The 25,074-nt window shown below is 42.0% G+C and overlaps 3 protein-coding genes, 1 long non-coding RNA gene and 1 pseudogene across 5 annotated transcripts; 2 read left to right on the forward strand and 3 right to left on the reverse strand.

The window, feature by feature from the left end:
* Nucleotides 1-483: 483 nt before the first annotated feature.
* LOC111329256 (tachykinin-like peptides receptor 86C) lies at nt 484-5,395 on the forward strand. The gene is made up of 2 exons (XM_088755926.1): nt 484-2,510; nt 3,949-5,395. The coding sequence occupies exon 1, from the start codon at nt 885-887 to the stop codon at nt 1,920-1,922; it is 1,038 nt and encodes a 345-aa protein (XP_088612052.1). The 5' UTR covers nt 484-884; the 3' UTR covers nt 1,923-2,510; nt 3,949-5,395.
* Nucleotides 5,396-5,426: 31 nt separating this feature from the next.
* LOC111329254 (tachykinin-like peptides receptor 86C) lies at nt 5,427-7,408 on the reverse strand. 2 transcript variants are annotated; one of them, XM_022933889.2, is made up of 2 exons: nt 6,605-7,408; nt 5,427-6,497 (listed from the first exon to the last, which is right to left on the reverse strand). In XM_022933889.2, the coding sequence occupies exon 2, from the start codon at nt 6,494-6,496 to the stop codon at nt 5,459-5,461; it is 1,038 nt and encodes a 345-aa protein (XP_022789624.2). In that variant the 5' UTR covers nt 6,497; nt 6,605-7,408; the 3' UTR covers nt 5,427-5,458. The 2 variants fall into 2 exon arrangements, with proteins under 2 accessions (XP_022789624.2, XP_088612051.1); XM_088755925.1 differs by having other exon boundaries at nt 5,427-7,408.
* Nucleotides 7,409-8,929: 1,521 nt separating this feature from the next.
* Nucleotides 8,930-10,800, forward strand: LOC148733173 (uncharacterized). Its single transcript, XR_015999642.1, has 2 exons — nt 8,930-10,494; nt 10,644-10,800. It is a non-coding gene; the product is annotated as an uncharacterized LOC148733173 (long non-coding RNA).
* Nucleotides 10,801-16,882: 6,082 nt separating this feature from the next.
* Nucleotides 16,883-17,944, reverse strand: LOC148733174 (neuromedin-U receptor 1-like; annotated as a pseudogene).
* Nucleotide 17,945: 1 nt separating this feature from the next.
* LOC148733175 (neuropeptide Y receptor type 2-like) lies at nt 17,946-21,788 on the reverse strand. Its single transcript, XM_088755917.1, has one exon. It carries the CDS (start codon nt 21,179-21,181, stop codon nt 20,138-20,140), a length of 1,044 nt encoding a protein of 347 aa, XP_088612043.1. The 5' UTR covers nt 21,182-21,788; the 3' UTR covers nt 17,946-20,137.
* Between the last annotated feature and the right edge of the window lie 3,286 nt (nt 21,789-25,074).

Genomic DNA, 25,074 nt, shown 5'->3' on the forward strand with positions numbered 1-25,074 from the left:
TGGTCGATAAATCATCCGGCCATGATGTTACAGGTTAGTATGAAACGATAATACCGTGAGCGGCACAATTATTTTTACGTACTGTTTGCGTATACAGAAAAACCGGGATGTCCACTTTAAAACCATCAGGAAATGATTTCTTAACCCTTTAGATCCAGATGATGCCATTGGCTCATGTCAAGAGATCATAAATATTAATTCTCTTGCTTACGTTTAAGAATAATTTTTTAACCTGGAAATGTCGGTCAATGCTATTCTCGGCTACTCCCCAATTTTAAATATGCCGAACTGATCGACCAAATTGAAAGCTAATAGGGACCTTAAGCAGTCAGGACGGCAACGCCAAGGAAGACTCCGATTAAGAAATGAATTTCTACTCTTAGTTAGAATTCCAAACATAGCTGCAGGAGCTTACTGTCTCATATGGCGCCACAGCTCAACTCCAGCATGACGCATAAAAGTAGCGTTGAGCTCCAAATGGAAATTATAATAATTTGCCGTCACGGTTTCGGTTCGCAGACGACGTAAATTTAGACGATTTCACTTTGTTGTTTTGCATAGGACGGCTAAGAAATGTACAAAGTTTCAAAACGCACGTGCTTAGCTATTGTTCTGCCAATTAGATCTCTTGTTTTTCCACGTCCTCGTTGCTGTCGCCGTCGTGTTTGCTTAAGGTCACTAATATATTAAAAAAATTCGATTCACCTGTAACATCTCGGAAACAAAGCATTTACACAGCTGAACTTTCGAAATCGTGTGTGAAGAAAAGGCATTCTTTAGCAATCACTTCGCTCGTTGAAAGCCCTTGTAAGTCGTAGAAAAAGGATTTAAAGCCAGTCGGAATGTTAAATGACATTTGGAAGGTTGTTCCTCTCTGATAAGCGATGAGTTCCGGAAATAGTGAAACTAATTTTACCATCGACGGAAGAATTGTCGACGGCGTTGCCTCTGAAAACATCGTTTTCGCAACGATTTACTCAATCATTGTGTTTTTTGGTGTGATTGGCAACGGTGTTGTGATCGCCATCGTGTGTAAAACGCGATCCATGCATACAACAACAAACTATTTGCTGGTGAACTTAGCCCTGGCCGATTTACTGTCACTGTTGTTCTGTCCGGGCTTTTATGATTTCTCTTTACATAACGTAAGACTGAGTCAAACCACTGGGGATTTCATTTGCAAGGTGTTTGCAGGAAATGCAGTGCTCTCTGTCACTGTTCTAGAGTCTATTTTCACATTGATGGTCATAGCTGTGGAAAGGTACTTTTCTCTCGTGAAACCATTTAACACAAATGCAAGACTTGGTAAAGGAAACGTCCGTCATGCAATTGTCGCAACGTGGGTATCAGCGTTGCTACTATGTTTACCAGGATTTTTATCAAACGACTACGATCCAGAGGCTAGAGCATATCCTTGTAATCGACCATGGACTCTCGATCGACTCACGCCGTTTAAAAGGACGTATATAATTGTATTTTGCAGTCTGTTTATTGTGATGCCCACAGTTGTGACTCTGTTTTGTTACTGCTCTGTTTTCTATGGAATACACTTTAAGAAAAACATCTGTTGTGAAAACTCCGCTGAAAGTGGGGAAGCGGAAAAATCCAAGAAACACCTTTTAAAGTTACTCGTCTCTCTCGCTGTAGCTTTTGCTGTTTGTTGCATGCCGTTTGCAGTGTTCTTTATTTACGTCTCCCTTATCTCAAAGAGTACACTTAAACAAAATGACGACTCTCTTCACCTTGTACACCGAGTGGTTCGCTTTTTTCTTATTCTCAACTCTTTTATCAATCCTCTCCTTTACGCAGCGCAAAGTTCTAACTACAGACAAGGACTGAGGAGAATTAGCCGACGCTTTTTAAAAACACGTTCAAACAGAGTGGCAGAAAATAATCAAGAACATTTAGAACTCGGCGAATAGAGGAAATTTCTTGCACTCGTAGAAGTAACCTGAGTTTAGAGTTTTTTGGTAAATTCATGCTGCTTTAGTAGTAAAAACCATCGCAAAGATATGGAAGCTCAATATTGCTATCTTTCGCACCCAATTTCTTCAATTAACATTGATAAAGACGATGAAATCTGAGGATATGCATTGGTGAAGGGAACAAGGAAAATCAATTTTTCCCTCTCGAGGAAGTTGTTCGAAAATACACAAATGTGAAAGCTGATTTTCCTTTCATCTCAACGACATTGTGATAGTCATGGCAACTAAATGAACTCGAGATTGCTCAAATGACACTTTATTTGGCTTATGAGAACAAGGAAATTATATATAGAAGATTCAAATCTATCAATCGATTATTCACTCAAGGGTAAGTGCAAGTGACGCTGTGGATTTGCAGGTGAATTTTCCAGAATATGGTGATTGGCAGGTGAATATTCAGTACGCACTGAGGCCTTTAGACTCAGAGGTTTGACAGAATATTTGACGACCTCCGCCCGGCGATATTAGATTGCAGTCTATCTAAGTCGACTGTGGATGATCTAAAGACGATTCTCGAGTGAAAATGTAAACTACTTTGTTTTTTATTTATTTATTTATTTATTTTTTTAGTAGATAACACTTCAGAACTGAATCATGAATATTCCGATGACATATTTTGGAGCACTTTATGCTTTCCGCAGCGTTAGCGCCAAGCATACCTGGCGCCTTTAATCCCATTCAGATCGGCAGCGTGTTTTTCAAATGATTACATGATTAATGATTGCAACGACCTTTGTGCGAAAATTGAACCGATTTGTAATGTTATTAGACAGTTGGCATGATAGTTTTCAATCTATCTGGAGCACCTATTCCATTCAGATATTCGTGGTGTCTGATTCCGTTTAGAAAAGCGTGTTTATTTAATTTTTTTAATGTTCAGCTATTGTTTAAAATCATAAATCCAACGGTACCATTGAATTTGCTTAAAATTGGTATGGTGAACCGCACTAAAGAATTTCTTTTACATGAGCAGGAGTGGAAGAAGTTAGAAGGAGAGAGATAAGAAATTTGCGACACGATAAATCTGAAGCAATCATGTGCTGCTTTCGACATTCATTTCAAAGTGAATATGAGATTGCAACAATACTGTCTATTCACATGGAAGCATCCTGCAGAAGTGTTTTGTTCAGGAAAGGCAAAAAAAGACTACTTACAGGTTCCAATGTGACAACTCAGTTCAGCCCAATGTTTGGCAGAAAAATGACAAATCATCCTCTTTCGCTTCGTACCAAGAAGTTTGTTTTTCAAGTCAAGTTTCGATTAATAGCCCATTTCCGAATTACCCTTGGCCTCATTTTCAAAACGAGTCGTGGTACCCATCCTTTCATATGATAATAAGTTTTCATTTACATGCAAATTAAACTCATTTTCAGAAGAATAGTTGAGCACCAGGCCTCGTTTTGAAAAAGAGGCCAAGGGTAATTCGGAAATGGGCTATCGAGTTTGGAACTAATTCAAAATTGATCTTTTTTTCCCCTTTGCTGTGCCTTGCTACTGGCTTTCGAAACTGCCATTCCCTTACCAACACACTTCATTCAGTGGAAGATTTAATATCAAACCAAATTTGAATTAAAGCACGTACAAATGCGTGGCTTTTAAAATTTTAAAGATCAGAAGAACAAATATAAAAGTAATTAAAATTAAAAGTAGAAAGAAAGCGAAAAAGTAATAGCAACCTTAACGTATATTTCAGAAGCTTTTAGGATCGTAAGTATGAAATTGTTTTTGTTTCAGTCTTATTCCCCGAGATAATTTGCATTTAAAAACCAAAATGCAAGACGAAAACTAAGAGCGAATTCGTCATTACTCATTCTTCATTTTCTAAGCTCAAAGCCCAGTCACGGACACTCAGTTTTAGTTTTCATTGCTCACTTTTGGTACCACCCTTATCCTGATAGGCTAATATATATTTTCGGTGGTTTCACGATACCTCTTCTAAATAGTGGTATCTTTTAATCCACAGAAATAAGAACCATTCGCAGATCATCTTTAGGATAATTGGCTTCGTAATACCCACTGCGGGTCGATACCTATAAAGAGGCGCAAACTTAGCGGGAGTCGAGCGAAGCCATCAGGCGGAAAAAGCAAAACGCTGGTGGTATTTTTGCCTGCACATCGAATAAAAGAAAGCGGAATGACTGCCACACATAAAAGCGATCAATAGGAGACGGCCCCCATAGGGAAATTTAGCTCGAAAGCTTATAGAAAGCAAAATCATCTTGGAGATTTAGTTATCTCCGTGATCGCAGATTAACTTTGATAACATAAGATGACATAAATTCAATTCAGTAGTGTTAAGAATGATAACATTCTACAGTTAGCAAAGATTAGCGATTGTTGACCTGTCGACGAAAGCCAAACAATCCGTAGTTATATATATTAGTTGTTAGAATTTAGAAAGCATCCAAAATTTCCGAGAATCTTCATCGGTATTGAATCTCTTCCAATGGACGATTGTGCGTCTCCATAAATTGTCAATAGGTTGATGACCAACTCTTCAGCAATCTTACGACTGGCAGTTTAATTCACTAAAACTTGACAAATCGACGGTGGTTTGACGTGGTCTGTACTCATGTTGACAATGATATTCTATCATCACAATGGTCAAAATGTTGTGGATTCGCGAGGCGCAGCCGACTGGGTCCGCAGACTACGATTAACCACTTTCGATTTATTTTTTTATCACAATATCGAAGTCAAAAAACAAAAAAAACCCGATTCTTTTAGTAAGTGACACGTCGCGTGATACTTTGACGCGAGCAGCGTTGTCTGTACTCTTATCGACAACGGAAAACTGGCCAATCAGATTGCGACATTACTGCCAATTGCGGTAAAAATTATCATTTATATAGGTGATATTCTATTTTGGGTTCGATTGTAATCTCTTTGAATGTTTCTGGCGATTAGCGTCAAGGGTTTTTGAGAACACAGTCTTCTATTTCGTGATGATCCTACAAAAAAAAAATAATTTAACCATTTTGTTCATAGTTGTCAGAGGTATTTTCAGGGGATTAGTGCTCTGACGAAGGGCTAACACTCAAAATTTCAGCTTTTTAACTCTTTACGGTGGCCAATTTACAATTTCAGTTTAGTTGATAAAACCAAATTACGGAGGTATATTCAGTTCGCTTCAAAAACATCAGGTGTATCCTTGCGACCGAGTTCAAAATAAACCATATTCTTCACTATCCTCACAGAATGCCTTTGACCGATTGTTGATCTTAAGAATAAGAAGGTCCCTTTTCACATGTGGGCTTAGTCTATGACTCAACACACCCTAAACAGGTTACAGTTTATAATTTCATGTTCCAGAACATTTAATTATGAAGTCGAAACCGTTTGGCGAATAGGTTTCGAATCCCCTTTGGATTCCGTTTTCTTTCTCTGTCTTTCTTTCTGTTCGTCAAGCAAGAATAAAGATGTTTTCTACGAAAACAAATGTGTCACTGACCTTTCTTATTGTGACAATTGTTTTACACGGCTGTTTCGTAATATATTCTATTTTTCTCCTCTCTGGCTCTGACTGCAGCGTCGTTTTCTGTGTTACGTGTGTTGTTTTTGGGGCAAAGTTTCTGAAACAGAACTTCTCTGTAGTTTTTGCTTTGAGCAGCGTAAAGAAGGGGGTTTACGAATGAGTTGGAAAATATCAAAAAACGAACAATTCTGTGTGTCAGAAACAACGTTTTAAAACTTTGCTCTAAATGGTTTGGGGCGAGTGCAGTGACATAGAAAAAGAAAACCGCAAATGGCAGACAGAGTGTGCAAAATGCCAAAGCTAACGAGATAAGAAGCTTTAAGAGTCTTTCCATGTTCCGTTTGCTAGCGGGATCTTCATCCGGTTTACCTGCGCTTGATTTGAGCGCTGCGGAACTCGAAATATAGCAAAAACAAAGCAAGACTGAAGGCAGAACGATTAAAGCGACAGAATGACCAAGAATGTAAGCTTTGACGTTCAATTTCTGGTGCGTAACTGTCCAGGGACGCGTGCATGGATACCGCCATGGCGACAGAACGTCTTCGTTATTTTCCTTCGTCCACAGTATATCGGGAAGGCTTGAAAAAGCAGCTGTCACCCAAATAACCACAATAATAAAGTTCACTTTCTTTTTCGTCATCACCCAACGTTTGTGAAAAGGTTTAACAATACCGAGGTAGCGCTCCACCGCAATGGTACACAGAGTCAACACAGAGGCATCGAAAGAGACACAAACGATTGCATTTCCTGCAATAAACTTGCAAAAGATGTCATCCAATCTCTCAGAGCCCAATCGAAGACTGTGTAATGCAAAGTCGTAGAAACCCGGACAAAATGATAACGTTAGGAAATCGGCTACAGCCAAGTTCATCAACAGATAGTTTGTTGTTGTGTGCATGGTTCGCGTTTTCCGTACAATAGATACGATTATGCCATTCGTTATAACGCCAAAAAACACAATAAACGAATACAACGTTGCAAAAACGATGTCATGAGTAGTAATGAGTAGAGAGGCGTTGATGTTGCTTTCGTTCATTCTGAAAATAAAACCTGCGTTAGGTTCCTCTGATCAATTGTCAGTCTTAATTAAACCATTGGAAATTTCGTCCAGCATGCACGGGTTTTAAATGTTTTTTAACCATACCATGCGTTTAGTTCACCGCAAAACCGATATCATGCGGATTCTTTAACAATTCCTGCAGCGGCATTTGAAATGAATTATGGTAAGGAAGAGGTTGTCAACAAGTGAGTCGGAAAGTCTCTCGAACTCTTGATTATAAGAATACAGAATAGCGTGGTAGTTGTATATTTTAATTTGTCTGGATGTCATTTATTCCATTCATACATTTCCACAGTCTCATTGGCTTTAATTTCCCACCGAATAATTGAGCATTATGTTTTGACATGTAAGAGTCTCAGTATGACGATGGTTTTTACGGTTAATGGCTAAGATTTTGGCCATTTTACGGCTTACGGTTAATTTCTTTCCATTGTTTTTAAAAAGGAGAATTTTTAACGGTAAAACGGCTATTTTTTTTTTTTTTTTTGCAGTTAAATAATTATCAGTTAACCCCGCGGAGACCCTCATATTTAAGAAAAGATGATTGCTCACCATAGCACCGGTAAATCGCGATGAAAGTTCTCAAGAGTCATCGCAATATATCATTATTCGACACGTTCTTTATCTTTTAGAACGATTTCTAGTGAATAAACCACTAGCTGACAAACGGCTTTTTTTCGGCACAGAGTTAAGTCGCTAGCTATACTAATTTTAATTAGGATAAAAAATGATTATTTTTATTCATATTAAAAATGGCATAATTTACTGGGAGCAAAGGTGTTGCAGATCGGCTTACACTGCGAATATTCCATGAATTTTTATCTCATACTGAAGAATTAGTCACTGATTCTTTTGTCATTTTTTCTACTTTTTAAACTTTGGGTAGTCCCAATAGATGTGAAGTTACTTTATTTCACTTCTCTTCACAGAGACTGACAGCAAGATGTTTATCTGGATGACGTGTATCCTAGAGGTTTATTGGGCAACCAGCTCTAACCTTTCTTTTTAGCACGACATAAGACGGTGCAGTAGTAGAGGATGAGGTGAAAAAACTAGGGAGATTTGGGTCGGGTTGTGTATTTATTCTCTTCCTTGGGCAATCCGATCACGATCTTTTAGCAAGACCATGTCAGTGCTGATAAAAGTATAGTTATGGCGAGGAAAATAGCGAAGTGGGAAAATTATTTTAACTGTCATGTTTAATAAGGGGTAGAGAAATTTTGTGTTCTGATCAGTATATTAGTCGAACGAATCAGGCGAGAAATGCGCTTCAGACAGTCCCGTAACAGGAGTTTGTAATATCTTTGAAACACCAGCAGACTTATATTAGGCAAAACACGTAAAATGCAACAAACTTCATTGTATTCCCAAAGCAGTAAATTATCGTTCCTATCCTGCGCAATTTTTTTTTCAGGCAAGATCGACCTAAATGTGGGGACTTTTGGCACCAATTCGCCAAATTTTACCGCTTCAATCCACTTTTGCGCCTTTTGCTGGGGACAATTCTGCAAAATTCACGATCTTGAGAAATTCATGATAGCATTTCTGGGACCCGGCTATTTTATTTATTACACACATTTGAAGGCTTGTCAAATCCGTCACGATTTACACTCATCTGTGAACAGTTTGATAACAGTCTACTTAATTCTTGCTTTGCCTTGTTACAACAGCAAACTGATGATGTGAAAATTGATTTGAATATCTTCATATTTAACTGTTAAAAATCATTCGTGATTAACAACTTAGTTAGTAAAATAAAATGCCCTTCTCCGATATCACTGTGTAAATTGGTATTCATGAGGCAGCGCAGTAATGATCGTTCAGAGGGGAATAATTAGGTAACATATTTTGTCTTATTTAGCCAAATGTTTAGCTATGATAATTGTCAAGAATTGAAATTGGTGAGTAGATGCAAATTCCCGGAGGTGGCCACGAACCGGGGGGAAAAGCGTCACAGAAGCTTGACTTTGGTTGCTTAATCACCAGAGATTCGATTGTAATTTTCCCGAAGGATAATTGTTCTCTTTCACTCAACTTGACATTTATTACGAAATGCTCTTTGCTGTGTAATGTTGCCTGTGTGCTCCTCGATGCTGTACACCGATTAGTGATGCCTTGTGTAGAATTTGTTACCTAAAAATTGCGGCAAATCAGCCTGGAGCTAAAATCAATTTACACTCATCACGATAGTTCGAGCTTTGTAGCGCATACAAAATAGGATTTACGAAAGAATGAGAAAAAAGTAGAAAGCGTGATGGTTTGTGAATCCAATTCAATGTGCTACAGTTTTTTTGGACCGTTTCATTATCCAAGGAAATAAGGAAGAAATATATATATATATATATATATAACTAACTGCAGACAGTACTGTTTCGGCCTTCTGGGCCTCATCAGTGCAGTTTTTTTTTTTTATGTTTAAGGTGGACGGCCGGGCCCCGATGAAGGGAGGTGCAATCCCGCCGACCTACATGTCTAATCCCAACCCATTGGCTTACGTGCAATGCCTTAGGGAAGGGGACCACCAAAAACGAGGGTCACCAGACGCCAAACTCGCTGGGGAATCGAACCCCACCTCACTTAAAAATTAACACACACACACCCAGAAATTAAACACACCCACTCAAAACTTAACTAATTTTTTCTTTTAGTTTTTCTTTTTAAGCCTAAGTTAATTATATATTTTATTTTGGTTCTTTAGATTTTTTAAGTGACCGGTAAAGCCTAAAGGCAGTAGAAATTTCACGATGTTCAAAAACATATCTCGGATCAGAGTACCAAACGGAAATATCTTTACCAGCAGGAGCAGGCAGGTGATGTAACACAGCAATCTCGGCCAAAAAAACGCGGTCCTCGGATGAAATAGTGCTAAGCCACGGGTCCTTTAAAAAAGCAGCGGAAAGTTCAGAGGGAGTAACAGCAATAGGCTTGGCTGCAGCAGCAGAATCAGTGGGTGGGGCCTGTTGGGTCCTCTTGACAGTGTTATTAGCAGAAGTGGGAGCCGGGGAGGCTGAACGCTTCCGAGAAGCAGAGGTCGTCTCTCCGACATCCATATCGGAGACAGGGTTAGCAAAACCCTGTGTTGCCGGTACACAATCATTTGGTAATTCCTCACCCTCGTTTAAAGAGGTGGAGCGATCTTCACTCGCCTCAGATGAGAGCGAGCAGGCTTCATCAGCACTGTCAGCGGGCGGCTCTTCAGGCATAGAGGATGGCTCGACATCGTCTGTGACTGTAGGTACATCAACGGTGGCCTTACAATCTCTAGCAAAATGGCCTTGCTGTGAACACCTAAAACACTTGCCCTTGGAAGGGCAACTCGCAGCCTTATGGCCTATTTTACGGCACACAGTGCACTGCAGGGGTTGCCCCCTGTACCAAACCCTACAACGTATACCTCTAATACCAATGAAGGGTGGAAAAACTTTCTGAACCACCATCTGAATAATTCTAGACCCAGTAAAGACCGAGGGTCTACCCGACCAAGACTGATGACGGACAGACTTGACGATGCCAAAAGCAGACAACGCAGTACGTATCGCTTCATTGGAGCCCTCAAAAGGGAACCAAGACAGAACCACAGTGGTAAGTTGAGGTGGGGGAGGAGGAGGTGTAACCACCCTACACTCCACCTCACCTAACTTAACCACGCCCAACTCTTCAAAAAAAAGCTTGGCCACATCAGCTGCAAAAGTAACCCTGGCAACGCGACCAGGGCACGCCTGCACTGCCTCCACAACATGATCAGACTCACGATCAAAATACTCGAGGAGTAACTTTACTGCCTCAGGAAAAAGCATCCCCTCGGGGAGCCCCTTGCAGTCCACATCGATTGTCCTACTAAAGGAAACAATCATCCTGAAGTTCGGCCCCAACCCAAAGACAAAGCAAAGGGATGGGTAACCAAACACCGACCAAAAGCGAAAAAGGAGGAACCTGACCGAGAGGAAAAGATCACAAGTTTTCCCTCCCGGCAGGTACTCACTTAACTAATACTAGACCTCACCAAAAACAAGCACACCACAAACCAAATTCCCAACCACCAGGGAAAGGAGCGAACACTTACCAACAAGCAAAAGCCCGCGTCATGTGGGCCTCATCAGTGCAGTTTTTTTTTATGTTTAAGGTGGACGGCCGGGCCCCCGATGAAGGGCGTGTGCAATGCCCGCCGACCAACAGGACTAATCCCACCCATGGCTTGCGTGCAATGCCTTAGGGTTAGGGTCCACCAGAAACGAGGGTCACCAGACGCCAAACTCGCTGGGGAATCGAACCCCACCTCACAGAAACAAAAATTGGGTACACAGAACTAAAACGAACAAGGACAAACAGACCAGTGCAGTACACCAACAAAGGAGACCAGCACATGGACAACAAAACAAATACTCACGAAAGGCTACTGTGCAGTGCACCAACAAAGGAGACCCAGCACAAGCAGCGGACAGACACACTTACAAAGTAGACAGAACGAACGATACTAGCCCAGTGCAGTGCACCAACGAAGGAGACCCAGCCCATGGGTTACGAAACAGATACTAACAATTAGGCTACTGTGCAGTACACCAATGAAGGAGACCCAGCACAAGCAGCACAAAGACACGCTCACTCAAGCAAAAGATCACACGTCACTCAAGCAAAAGAAGAACGAGGCTACTGTGCAGTACACCAATAAAGGAGACCCAGCACGAGCCTAACCGAGACACACTCATTCAAGCAAAAAAGGAAACTAAATAACTACGGGGAGCAGGACTAAATGGAAAAGACAAGGGAGTCGTTTACCACTGAAGCTATGATGCCACGGGCGCCCCACTGACGATGGAAGACGCGACGACGCCTGTCAGACTTGCACCGCCTGAAGGAAATTGGTAAATAAAACTTCAGGCGGGCCTTGATAGAAGCAATCACCGCCACAGCGCCAGGACGAACGTTACGGAAACGGAAATCGTTCCTACTCCGCCAAATACAAAACTTAGAAACATTGAGCAGATAGACAAAGACACGCGGGACAGAAACCAGTTCACTAGAGTTGAAACCAAAGAGGACATGACGTAAAGAGATGGCAGGACACATAGGAGAGAAGGAAAACAGCAAGGACTGGACCCAGGCGAGAACACTCTGAGCAAGTGGACAGTAGAAGAACAAATGCTTGAGTGACTCGACCGTGGGTCCACAAAAACACGAGAGAGGAACAGATAAACCAAAAGAGGAGAGACGCCGGGCGGTGTACAGGACGCCGTGCGCAATCTTCCAATTTAGGTCGATGACACGACGGTCAAGATAAAAGAAGGATAGGGCACGCCACGTGGCAGGCCAGTCAAGGTTGGGATAGATGAATAGAAACTTAAGGACACAATAAGGCTGGACCATGTTCTCAGAGAGAAGATATAGGTAGCAAGACTTGGTAGACATAGTAAGAACGGGAGAACAAACAAGAGGGCATGAAGAGCCGTAGACTAAAGAGTTTTTTGACGTGGCGAAGGCCCCGTCGAGCTTACGCCAAGCCAAAACCAGAGCTTGATAGAAGGGCGGCAAGACCCTGAAGTCGAAACTAAAAGGACGAGAAAACACAACAAGAGGAGAGACACCAAACAAAGAGTTAAACCAAAAGGACATGAGAGCGACCCAACTGGATGGGGAGGAGACGAATCTCCTCACCCATTGACCAAGGAGGGCCCTCACCTTGGACTGAATATTAACCACAGAAAAACCACCAAAAAGGGGAGATTGAACCACGGCCGAACGGGAGACAAGCTCAACCTTGCCAGACCAGAAAAACGAGAAAACAAGACGGGAAAGCTTCGCCTCCACCCAGGCCGGCATGTGGATAAGAGAGGCCACATACCAAACCCGGGAGAGGGCGAGAGCGTTAATGACTAGGGCCTTGCCATGAAAAGAGAGAACACGAGAACGCCAAGACTTGAGAACACGGTCCACCGCATTAATGCGAGGACGCCAGTTGTCTTCATCAAGGTTACCGGGGCCGACAAACACCCCCAGCACCTTGAGCTTAGCAGGAGACCAGTCAAAAGGAACCGGGGGGTCCGTACGACCCCGCCAACCACCCAACCAGAGACCCTTGGACTTAGAAAGGTTGATCTTAGATCCAGAAGCTAGTTCAAAAAGCTTGTAAGTCTCAAGGGCAGCCAGAATGCCAGAATCAGTGGTAAGGATTAAAGATGTATCGTCCGCGTACTGCGAGATGGGAGACAGTACGGGACACCCAGGGAGAGACAGACCCTTGATACGGGGGTCTGCACGGATACTACACGCAAGAACCTCAGACACAAGAACATATAGGAGGGGAGAAAGAGGGCACCCCTGCCGGACACCACGAGAAAGGCTAAAGAAAGGAGTCAGGAACCCATTCACATTGACCGCGCTTTGAACATGAGTATAGAACAAGTCGACCCACGCGACAAAGGAAGGGCCAAAGCCCATGGTGACAAGAGTGGACCGCATGAAGCCCCAATCCACACGGTCAAAAGCCTTCTCTTGATCGAGGGACAGGATGGCGACAGGGGTGCCAGAAGACTCAGTATAGCTGACAATGTCTCTAAGCAGAGCAACATTTTCTCCGATAAAACGGCCAGGGACTCCGCATGTTTGATCTCGGCTGACAACGAGGTGTATAACCCGGAGGAGACGCCCAGCTATGGCACGAGAAGCAAGTTTATAATCCACGTTTAGAAGAGATATGGGCCGCCAATTTTTGGGGTCAAGGCGGTCCCCCTTCTTGAAAGACAGAGTGATGATACCTCTGCGCTGAGAGAGGGAGAGAAAACCAGAGGAAGAGCATTCATTAAGAACAGAAACAAGATCAGAGCCAACCACGTCCCAGAAACGGAGATAGAATTCCATAGGCAGGCCGTCTAAACCAGGTGCCTTGTTACGAGCCATGCCCTTGAGAGCGACGAGGACCTCTGATGATGTAAGAGGGCCCTCACAACTGTTGGCCTGATCTTGAGAGAGAACAGAAGACAAATTTTCAAGAAGAGAAGATTGAACATGAGGGTCAGTAGGTGAGGCTGTATAAAGACTAGAATAGAAGGAACCAAGAGACGCACAGAGATCGGCAGAAGACGAGACGATAGAGCCATCAGGCTCTCTCAGCGCAGAGATATGACGGTCAGCGGAACGTTTTTTCTCGAGACGAAGAAAATACTGCGAGGAAGACTCACCTCCTCAACCCATCGGACTCTCGCACGCACCTGAGCCCCCCTCGCAGCATGGGAATCAAGCCGGGCAAGCTCAGAACAAGCAGACCGCCAAGGGTCAATGCAGGAAGTAATTCCAGAATCAACTTTGGCCTGAAGATGCTGGACAAGACGTACCAGGGCATCTCTGGATGAAGATGTTGTGCGGGCTTTATTTGCACAAAAGCGGATAGTAAGCCCCTTGATTTTACTTTTCCCACGATCCCACCACTTAGCTAGAGAAGGAAAGCGGGGGATGGCAAGGCGCCAAGCAGACCATTCATCACGGACTAGTTGCCGATAGTCCGGATCGTCGAGGATGGAAGTATTCAGCTTCCAGTAGCCTGGGCCAGGTGGAACGGCATCGGGAACAGACAGAGATAAACACAAACCGCGATGGTCCGAGAACGGACACACATACACGGAACAAGACGACACTGATGGGACCCACGCAAATGGGACCCCAAAAAGGTCAATACGCGACGCTAAACTGCCATTCCACCTGGTCCAGGTGAACCCAGGAGTAGTGGGGTGGAGATAACGCCAGATGTCAATGACGCAGGACGCCTCAAAAAGATGGTTTAGTGTGGGAGAACTATCTCCAGACAAGGAGGCGGGGTCTGGGCCACGCCTATCTCGAGCCCTATCAAATACAGCATTGAAATCTCCAGCAAGGACCGTAGGGATGGAAGGGTCGATCCTTGAATGAAGGCCATCGAAAAACAGGTCTCGTGCAGGGTTGCAATTAGGAGCATAGACACAGACAACTCGGAAAATTTTATCATGAAACGAGAATTCACATTGTAAGAAACGACCATCAGCAGACCAAGACTTTAGAAGGGAGATAGAGGGACGATAGAGAACAACACACCCACAAGAGTGAATAGAACCCGGGGCTAGCACAGACAAGAAACCAGACGAGGAAAACCACGATGAACATTCAGTTAAGGAAACACAATGAGTCTCCTGAAGGCAGATAACATCCACCTTCACCGGGAGAGAGCGCAACCATTGCACGAGACCATCACGCTTCGACCGGTCCCTGATGCCATTGACATTCAAAGTAAGGAGAGACAAAGCCATGAGGAAGAGATGGATGACCCTCATGAAAGCCAGGGCTGGGGCTGGGGTTTCCCCTTCCTACTGGGAAGATTGGGGACAGCCCTCGTACGCTTAGAGACCGTACTCGCCAACTGAGTATGAGAAGGAACCATGACACGTTTCTTAGAGCGTTTCCTGGAGACAACTTCAAAACCGTCCGATGACATGCTCCTCGTGAGAGGAGAGGAGAATTCAGAAATATCAGGAGACTCTGAGCCCTGAACAGGGGTAGAGTCCTGAGAGGAGAATTCGGTGATATCATCATCGACATTAGTGACACTTTGGCCAACACTAGTATTAGTGGTACTTTGACCAGACTTAACTATTTTACTGGTACTTTGACCAAACTTAACTAATTTACTGGTACTTTGACCAGACTTAACTATTTCACCGGTACTTTGACCAGACTTAACTAAAGAACTGGTACTTTGACCAGACTTAACATTATCAATAAATAATTCACTGGAATTAACTAAAGTACTGGTACTTTGACCAGACCTAACATTATCAATAACTATAGGACTGGTACTTTGACCAGACATAACACTATCATTAACTAAAGGACCGGTACTTTGACCGGACTCACTATTATTAACTAAACTGGTGTTTTGACCAGCGATACTATTATTAGGAACACTATTTATTTCTGAGGCCTCAGATTGTTTAGGAACGTTATTTAGATTACTGATTTCATTATTACTGGCTTCGCCAGGAGCAGAGATAACCATTTCTTCAGACGGAAGATCAACAGATTCGTTGGGTGGACAAGGAACGCTACCCGGCAGATTTGCCACATCTCCAGAAGAAATGGGCGGGAAATCAGCGGCCGGGGGAACAACATAGGGCGTAGAGCCCCAGACATTTCCGGTACGGCGGGAAGGGCAGTTACGGGCGAGATGACCAGCTTCCCCACATTCCCTGCATTTTCCATTGAAGGGACAGTCAGCAGCTTTATGACCCATGGTTTTGCAGATAGAGCAGAATGGCTTGATACCACGATACCAAATGCGCACAGGGTAACCGTCAATGGTGATTTGTGCGGGGATAGGTTTCTCCATGGACATGGTCAGAATTCGTGATCCAGTAAGAAGATGTGGACGCCCCATGAAAGCCTGACGTTTGCAGAAGAAAACTTTGCCAAAGGTCTTGAAGTCCTCGCACAGGATCGCGTCATCCCCTTCAGCGGGGTAGTGATGGATATAGACGAGCGTGTGTGGACGATCGGAATTGGTGACACTACATTCCACACCATCGAGATTTATAAAACCGGACTCAACAAGACTCGCCATATCGTCAGGATCTTTGAAAGTGAGGCGAATAAGGCCTCCCGGAACGAACTGAACCGCAGATAGTCTATTAAGGTCGATTTCCTTTTCCAACATTTTAAGAACAGCTGGTCTAGGGTGGACCGTAACTGCCGCCGTAGCATGGACAACACAAGTTCTAGCACATATTAACATTTTGAAAAGGAATAGGAAGAGAGAAAAAAAACAAAAAGGAAAGAAAGGAGAGAAAAAGGACTACAACAATTGCCAAAAAAGGCAAAAAAGGCAAAAAAAAAAAAAAAAACCCACCAAGTTCAGCAAAGCTGAAACCTGGATGGGTTCCCAACAAAGTTCGGCCCCACCAAAAAAAACCAAAAACGAGATGGGTGACCGAAAACAACAAGACAAAAAAGACTGGCGTTCCACTCCCGGCAGGTACTTAGCACAGTCGAATAAATTTGAAAAATGAGAGAATACTTACAAATCCTTTGCCCACGATGAGGTTTCGGACCAACACTTTACCTTGCAAAGATGAAATCCCGCGTCAGGTAAGTAGGGCGCACACTGTTTCGACCTATGTGGGCCTCATCAGTGCAGTGCTAATGCTAGGATGGGGGAGAACCGAGACGGTCACCCCAAACGACCCAACCTTTGTGGTATCGTCTAAGCCATGCCAGAGTGCTCAAACTAGAGTAAACCAGCGAGCATGCGCAATTGCAACGGCAATGACTCATCCTAGATAGAGTGCTCAATTTGGACATGAAAGCAAAGCTTTGTATGCCAAAGAGCTATATCTAACTGCAGACAGTACTGTTTCGGCCTTCTGGGCCTCATCAGTGCAGTGCTAATGCTAGGATGGGGGAGAACCGAGACGGTCACCCCAAACGACCCAACCTTTGTGGTATCGTCTAAGCCATGCCAGAGTGCTCAAACTAGAGTAAACCATATATATGAAATGGCAGTGAGCAGAAGGAAAAGGCAACAGCCAGCCAGATCAGAGGTCGACTGAGCTAGCTGCTTCTTTGTCTTTCTGTCTGCTTCTGTGTCCGATGACTTAGAGCAAATTGTGTTCGTAAAGTACAATCCACGGATGATTTCAAAATAACAGATAAACAGTATCATAGAACTAACAAGGCCAAAACAAACAACACTGAACGTAATGAAGGACTTGTGAAAGAAATACTCGTCTAAACTCCGAGGGCGTTTGCACGGATACGTGGAAGACGAGATGTTGTATGTATTGGCTTGAATATATGGGATACAGGATAGCAGGGCAAGCAACCACAGCACGGAACTCATATATTTTACTTGATCTTGATACATCCTCGAGTTGACTTTAAAAGGCTTTGGAAGTGCCAAATACCGCTACACAGCAATCGTACAGACATTTAGGACGGCGACATTGATGGTGATTGGAACAACAGCATTTCCCACAAACAACTTGCGGATCAAATCCCCCGTAATCCCTTTCAGCTGCAGGTTGACGTTAGATAAAGCAAAGTCGTACTGCACATCCCAGGACACAGCTTCAAAGTCAGGAGATCAGCCACAGCTAATTTCAAGAGAAGATAGTTTGTTGATGTGTGCATTGAAAGCGTTCTTCGCACTATGGTTATCACGATAGCATCACTGACAACACCGAAAACAGCAATGAATGTGTAAAAAGTCGCTAAAAGAACGTCTTGTGCTGTGCCGGGTGCCAGCTGATGATTGTTGGTCCTTTTTGTTGTTACCTCCCATTTCTCTCGTCGTCTTCTTTCTCGCTGTACTTTCGTGATACCAACCCGTTTGCTTACTTGCAATTGACAGATGTTTACTCTAAAGAAACTAATAAAACCAAAGAATGGGTCTAAACATTCCAAATGACAGTTTAAATTGAAAGCATTTTATTTCACGAAACAAATTTGGGAGCTTTGAATTGACGTTTGATAGTCACAGTGTCTTTTTTGATAGTTGGTTGTACGGTATTAGCTTCAGAGTTACGTTCCTGAGGGGGAGAAACTCTTAAAACAAATGTCATCTTGGCCGGCTCTGATAGGCACTGTTCTGAGGCATTCAAATTTCAGCGAAATTTTCCGTTACAAAAAAAAGAAGATTTACACCAACACGTTGTCTATAAAAGATGCATTAAATGGTCATAACAACTTATTTCTGAAATGGCATTTCAATTATCAAATTGCTCTACAGGAATATATTCGTGCCATTCAGTTTCAGTCTCGTGACAAAAATTGTCTTTGAACCGTTTATGGAAACGGCTGGTGAAAGCTGGCAGAAGTTGAACAATGAATGCGTTTAATTTGTAGGAACTGTTTCGCTGTCATGCTATTTAAATTTTTAGCCCTCTTTAACCAAAATAAGATAGTCTCTTTATTGCTTTTCAAGCCTGCTAAACGGCGCCAGGCGATAATTGGTACTGGTCGCACAACGCATAAGTTAATTTCCAAAAATGCGCAATTGTCGTGTTATTCTAATCTTTTACCTTCTTCAACAAATATAGCGTTTTAATCGCTTTTCAAGATCGTTGAACATTTGCATAGATAAGATTGGCGATAGTTGGCAAAAATACACGTTTAAATGTTGACCCCAAAGATCTGCGCTGCTAGTAGTCAGTTGTAATTATATCGTAGTAGCTTTTTTTTCAATGAGGCTGAGTCAAACGAAAACCATCTGGATCTTATTTCGAATTCGAGTTGATAAAGCGACAATTTTGCCTTTAAAGCTGTATTATGTCACTGAGGTGTCTATTTCACTTAACGTTATCATATCTCAAACTCACAGACCACTTTCCTATATAGTAAATTACGAAATTATGAGCTTTTTCTGGAGTGCAAAGAAAATTTGCTCTCTTTCCTTGGAGAAAGTTTGAAGTTAATGATCAAGTCGCTTTGTAGATTTCATTTATTTGATATACGGCAAACCACAGTATGGTCTGGGACTCAGCTCAATTTTTCTCATTTACAGAAACAACTACATTCATAGAACAGATTCCTCTCAAGAGATGATGACAAATTTGTAATAACACCAACAAACTCGATTTGGAAGTGGAACGATTAAACTTTGCTGGAGGATCAACCGTTATTCATAGTAAGCCTTGTCGAGTCTTGTGGCTGAGAATTACGGAAAAGGTATCGGCCAATCGCTTTTTACCAACGCCTTGTTTGTGAGAGCTGATTGGTCACTTTTGCCGTTATTTTATTGGTGATTTATTAAAATATTCGATTGATATTCGATTGATAACCAATTCTTATCGCACACTTAACTCATCCTTCTTCTTTTGCACACAAGAAACGTTCGAGATTGCTAATTAGTCCGAGAAAAGACTTGGTAGTTAAAGAAATTTTTTATTTATTTTCTTTTTTAGCCGAGTAAAGCATGTAGTGCATACATATTGTGCATTCAGTGTGATATCGATTTTTCAAACATGGATTAACGTTATCTTAAACAGAAACTCCGTCATCATAATTGCGGTTTTGATAGATTTATCTCTTCAGTCCGACTGTTATCTGGATCCAGTATCAGTGAGTTTAAAAATGATATACTCGGCACTGTAACGTTCGTAGGAATGGCCAACGGCTGAAACGAACTCTTATTCCACTCACTTTTCATATCATTATTTATTACTTACTTTTTATTTATTAGTACTCATATGACTGAAAGCAGAGGGAAGGACTAGTTGACCAATTTGTGCGAAAAACGTCATGCTGAATCTAAGTCTCTTTCATCCCTGTAGCCATTGCAAAACAGCAGTTAGTGAAATACGTGTTCCTCCGTCGGAGACAAAGAAAGTGTATGGTCAAATAAAATCCAATGCAAATGATATCGATAGATCTCAAAACTTAAAAGCGATCTGAATTGCAATATTTATGGGCATTTTGAAAAAGTTGTTCCGGGGTATTTCATTCCATAGTTTCTATCGATGAAATTAATCACTTCGAAATGAAAAAAAAAGTTCATGGCAAGCGAATAATGCTTTCTTTGATTGTTTTTTTTTTAGTTGTCACTTAACTCGTCATTCAATTCTGCATCTGGTTTGTTATCAATCCTTCACACAGATGCAGCTGTCAGAGTCTCTGTACTAGGACTGTCTCTCCAATTCCAGTGGGTGAGGTTCTTTCCGCCAGTTTCATGGATCTGCGCCTTGAATCGACCACTTTAGTGCGGCAGCAAATTTCATCCATTGCCTTTCTGTAATTTGCGCTCTGTGCGGCATACAACAGCGGATTAATGAAAGAATTAAAAAATATCAGTACCCGAACAATTCTGTGTGCGAGAAACAATTGTGCGAAATCTTGCTTAATTTGAGCGTCCGTGATCAAGGAAACATACATAAAGAAGCACGCAAACGGCAAACAGAGTGCGCAAAATGCCACCGCTAAAGAGACAAGTAGCTTTAAAAGCCTTTTCATACTGTTCTTTTCGACTTCGTCTATCCCTGGGTTTGACAAATCCCACTTGAGCACTTTAAGAATCGAGAGATAGCAAAATGAAATCAAAATGGAGGGAAATACAATCATGACCAGACAGTGAGCGATAATGTAGACCTTAACAATTGACCCGTGTTCCAGCGTCCATGGGCGAGTGCATGGATAACTCGAGCTGGGATCCTTCTTGTAGTTCGTCCACAAACTGTCTGGGAAACTCAAAATGAACGACAGTACCCAAATTCCGACAATGACTAAATTCGTGTTGTTGGAAGAAATGTTCCAACTGCTACTTTGAAAAGGTTTGACAATTGCCACATAGCGCTCCACGGCGATAACGCACAGAGTCAACACGGACGCATCGAATGTGATGCAAACGACGGCATTTCCAGCAAAGAGTTTGCAGACGATATCACCCAGTGTGGAGTTCATCCTCGAATGATTCAAAGCAAAGTCATAAATACCGGGACAAAGAAGTAACGTCAATAAATCAGCCACAGCTAAGTTCAGCAGAAGATAATTCGTTGTCGTGCGCATCGAAGGCGTTTTGCGTACGACAGCAATCACTACACCATTACCCAACACGCCGAAAAACACCATGAACGAGTATAATGTGGCAAAAACGATGTCCTGTGAGGTTGTTTTTAAATGTTCTTGGGATCTATTTAAATAGCTTTCATCCATCGTAAAAAAAGATCAGAAAACCCACAAACCACGTTCGCTTATGATCCACTCAGACTACAAACTCCGAAGAATCAGCTTAGAACTATGAAAAAAAAGCGTTTTTATGCGGCTGTTTTTAAAAACTTCCTCCGTCCTGTTCCGTGTCAGCGATGAATAAATAAGGAGTTTTGAGTCAAGTTCTAAACGATATATACATAGAAGCTCGACCAAAATGTTAATTAATTGCAGCATTTGATGAGCCGGCGATAACTACGATAGGTGTCCATAAAAACAATTGAGTAACGAGGCAACATAAGTTCAACAGTCACGCTTTTGTGTGGTGTTTCATAGTTTTTTTAGCCCAATAAAATTACATTCGGGTTAACGCACCGTGGCAAAAACGTGCCAGGCACAGTGAGCCGTGAGCCTGAATGTTTCCTTATTTGTATTATAAAATAAATGCCCTTATTAATCACAAGCGGCAATGAGCCAAAATCGTAGTCGTCGAGACCATCGTTGCTAACGCAACGGTTATATTTTGAGAGATGAATAGGGTGCAAAAAGTCCATTTAAAAAATTAATCGGGCTCTTTTCATTTTTCCGACCTCTTAGAACAAATTTCCGCTAAGATTATTGAAGAAGTAATAAAAATTACAGGAAACGACATTATTGATCTATTCAACGAATATTGCACCCTTCAGGTCTGGAGTGGCGTTACTTAGTGCACAGATAACACATGGCTTTCTACCAGACAGAAAGGTGTTAAACGAAAATCGCCTGAAATTAGGTGTTTCTTTTCTGTAGCGGACTACCGGAAAATAAATCGTGATAAATCCCTCATTTCCTGTTGAACATTGATTGCATTTTACTGGGTTGTTTGGTTATGGAATTACAAACTGAAATGTTTTCTGTGTCAAATCACTTAAAAGAAATAAAAATTAGGAAAGTTTATTCGCATCCTTTTAAATGCAAATTATAAGGTAACCCGATTAAGTGGTAAGATAGATTAGTGATTACGTAAAATATCTTTCTGCAGTTCTGTACATTTAATTCTGGATAACCGTTTTGTGATACCCTTTTCTCCCAAAAAAAATAAGAACCCTGTTTTTTTCTGGTACTATCACTTATCTATCTCGGATCTTGCAAAATAAATAAATAGATGAAAAAAATATTGTGAAAGATTTTATTTTTGATCACCACTGTGCGAAAAAAAAAATCGTCATAAGCTTTTTTAATCGTTATTCCTATCAGCATTTTATTTCCTTCATCTAGTTTAACGGTGAAGGAAGTTTCGCAATTTCTATAGGCGCATTGTTCTTCTTAGTTGTGGTTTTCAAATAAACGCAATGATGTTACTGTCTCTCAATGACGTCATCAAGATTCTCGTGCATGCTTTAATCTATTCTTGGGTTTCACCCACGTGACCAATTCTTGGGTTTCACCCACGTGACCAATAGCTTAGCAACGGTTACTATCCGCCATCTCGGTGTCCCTCGAGCGCAAACAAACCGTATCTAACGAAGAGTTCATGTGAGAAAGAAGGGATGGTTTTATGCATTGTTGTTGGCTGTTCGAGCAAAAGTGGAAAGCATAAAGACTAAGGATTTTTTCGCATAATAATTTAATAATTTTATTATTTCTATAGCGCAGAATTAATTAGATATATGATCTAATGCGCTATACCTAAGATCATTACAAATCAAGGGGAAGAACAAGAGGAACTAGAAGTTGTTGTATGGTTCGAGGCTTGCGGCTGTTGTAGATCCTCGATTTTTTTGGTCGAGGTTTTCTTTGAGCTTCTTAGCCGATGAGAAATCGATGTCTTTAGCCCTCGCATACGGCACTTCATTGACATATGTCGGCAAAATCCATGAGCATTTTACCTGAGTGCAAGCGAGCTTGGGGTGTCACGAAAACTCACACCCCGAAAACTCAGACCCCTCGAAAATTCAAGAGATAAACTCGACTCATGATCACTCCTGGTAATGCCGTGTGTATTTTGACCTTTTGGGTCTTGATCCAACTGAAGCAGCAAAAACAAGGCCGCAAATTGCACGTTTCGCAAAATCGTCCGATCGTTGAGTATTAAAACATCTTTGAGTGACACAAGACTTCATTTAGTTTAGATTTCCTCCATTTTTCCCGTTAATTTTGAGCTTTTCATTCACAGTTAACTGTATCAAATCCGTTCGCTCCAACACCAAAGTATTAAAATGTGGCGTGATTAGACGAGCCGAAAGGTACGTTTGTTGACTTTTTTGTACTTCGTCGCACAGATCCATGTTGTCGCTCTTTTAAAATTCTTAAATGTTTCGCGATAATAATGGATACAAACAGAGACTCGGCCCACCAATCCCAAAACGAAGACAATTTTGCGACCCTTGGGCTAGAGTTCTTAAATGAGGCAGAAAGAGAAAAACAACAGGAAAGAAGACTCGGCATCAGCGCCGTCACGATTCGCTTCACTGAAGAATCACTCTTGATATTGTTGTCCGTCTTTCGCGTCGGATTTGTTTCATTATTCCACCGGTTATGTTATAAAACAATTGGTTCATGTTTTATGCTATGCACTATCGAATTATGGAGCACTTCGGAAGCTTGGAGAACACTTCGAGGGGTCTGAGTTTTCGGGGTCTGAGTTTTCGTGACACCCAGCGCGCTTGCCATGAATTCGAGTAGTTTCCTCTAACATGATATAAAACACTCGCGATATGTGAGCATTACTCAGCCAGTCCAACTTTGCATCCCAAGCAATGGGCTGACAAAATAGTCCCATCGTTTTCGGAAATGACCCAAATGTTCACTAAAGGATTATTCATATGCTGTGAATGCCAAACTCGTGCTCTCACGACATACTTGCCGGCGATTACTTTGCCTACAACTGAGGTTACAAATCCCGACACCATTTGATTAAACGCCTCTCGGACTCTTGAACGCCTTGAACTGTTTCTTGGTGTAGAAGCTGGTCTCAAGAACGAGGTAACTCAGCAAGTCCGACACTTCCACAGGAGGCAAGCATTTTGGACTGAACTTCTCGGCTGGTATGCTTGCAGGGTCAACCCCGACGACCGAGATCTTTGGCAAACATCTTTCCTTCCAACTCTCTAAGCTTTCGGCATACTCAGAGAGCACTGGGATACCTTAAGATGAATGCCAGGTACTTTTATCGCTTTTTTATTTCTGGATATTCATGTAGTTGGCGAAATAATACGGCGAGAAGAGGGAGGGCTTCACTATAGAAATCGACTAATTATTCATAAATTTGACACCCAAAGGACACCAACATGGCGGACACTAACTTCAGCAAAGCTTGTGACGTCACCTGAAACCGAAGAATATGAATTCGTTCAAGCTCAAGTTAAGAATAAAAGAAAGCCTGAAATAATAACTTGAAAATGTCTTTGTCTGGCTTTTATATATTCAAGTCTTTCTGGAGTGTACCTAAGAAACATGGCTCGTCCTAACGTTTCGGTGTCATGTCAAAATACTGAGGTAACGCACTTGGGTGAATTCAGGATAACCAAGATAACGTGGGCGGCTGGAAAAATGACAATCTGTAGAAACAGGGCAGTGTTATGAAAACCTAAATGATATGGTTTACCGAAAACCACAAAAATTTATTACACCGAGTTTCATCACGATTTTCTCTTATACGGGTTTTTTTTCTTGGGCCGAACTGTTTCTCCTTAGGTGACTAAACTATAATGTTATAGTATGGAGATGTTCTGTACTGACTGTCCGTTTGTTGTGAGCCCGCGTAGTATGCAGCGGTAATGTTACCATGTGCTCTTATCAATATCATCTTGCTGTTGACCCGCCATCTTGTGTGTGTGTATTCTTTTCTGCAAACCAAACACATAACATATCTGGCGACGAAGACGGGATTATGCCAAAGTTAGGCAAAATAGAAGAGT

This window comes from Stylophora pistillata, chromosome 4, assembly GCF_964205215.1.
Source record: "Stylophora pistillata chromosome 4, jaStyPist1.2, whole genome shotgun sequence".
Lineage (NCBI taxonomy): Eukaryota > Metazoa > Cnidaria > Anthozoa > Scleractinia > Pocilloporidae > Stylophora > Stylophora pistillata.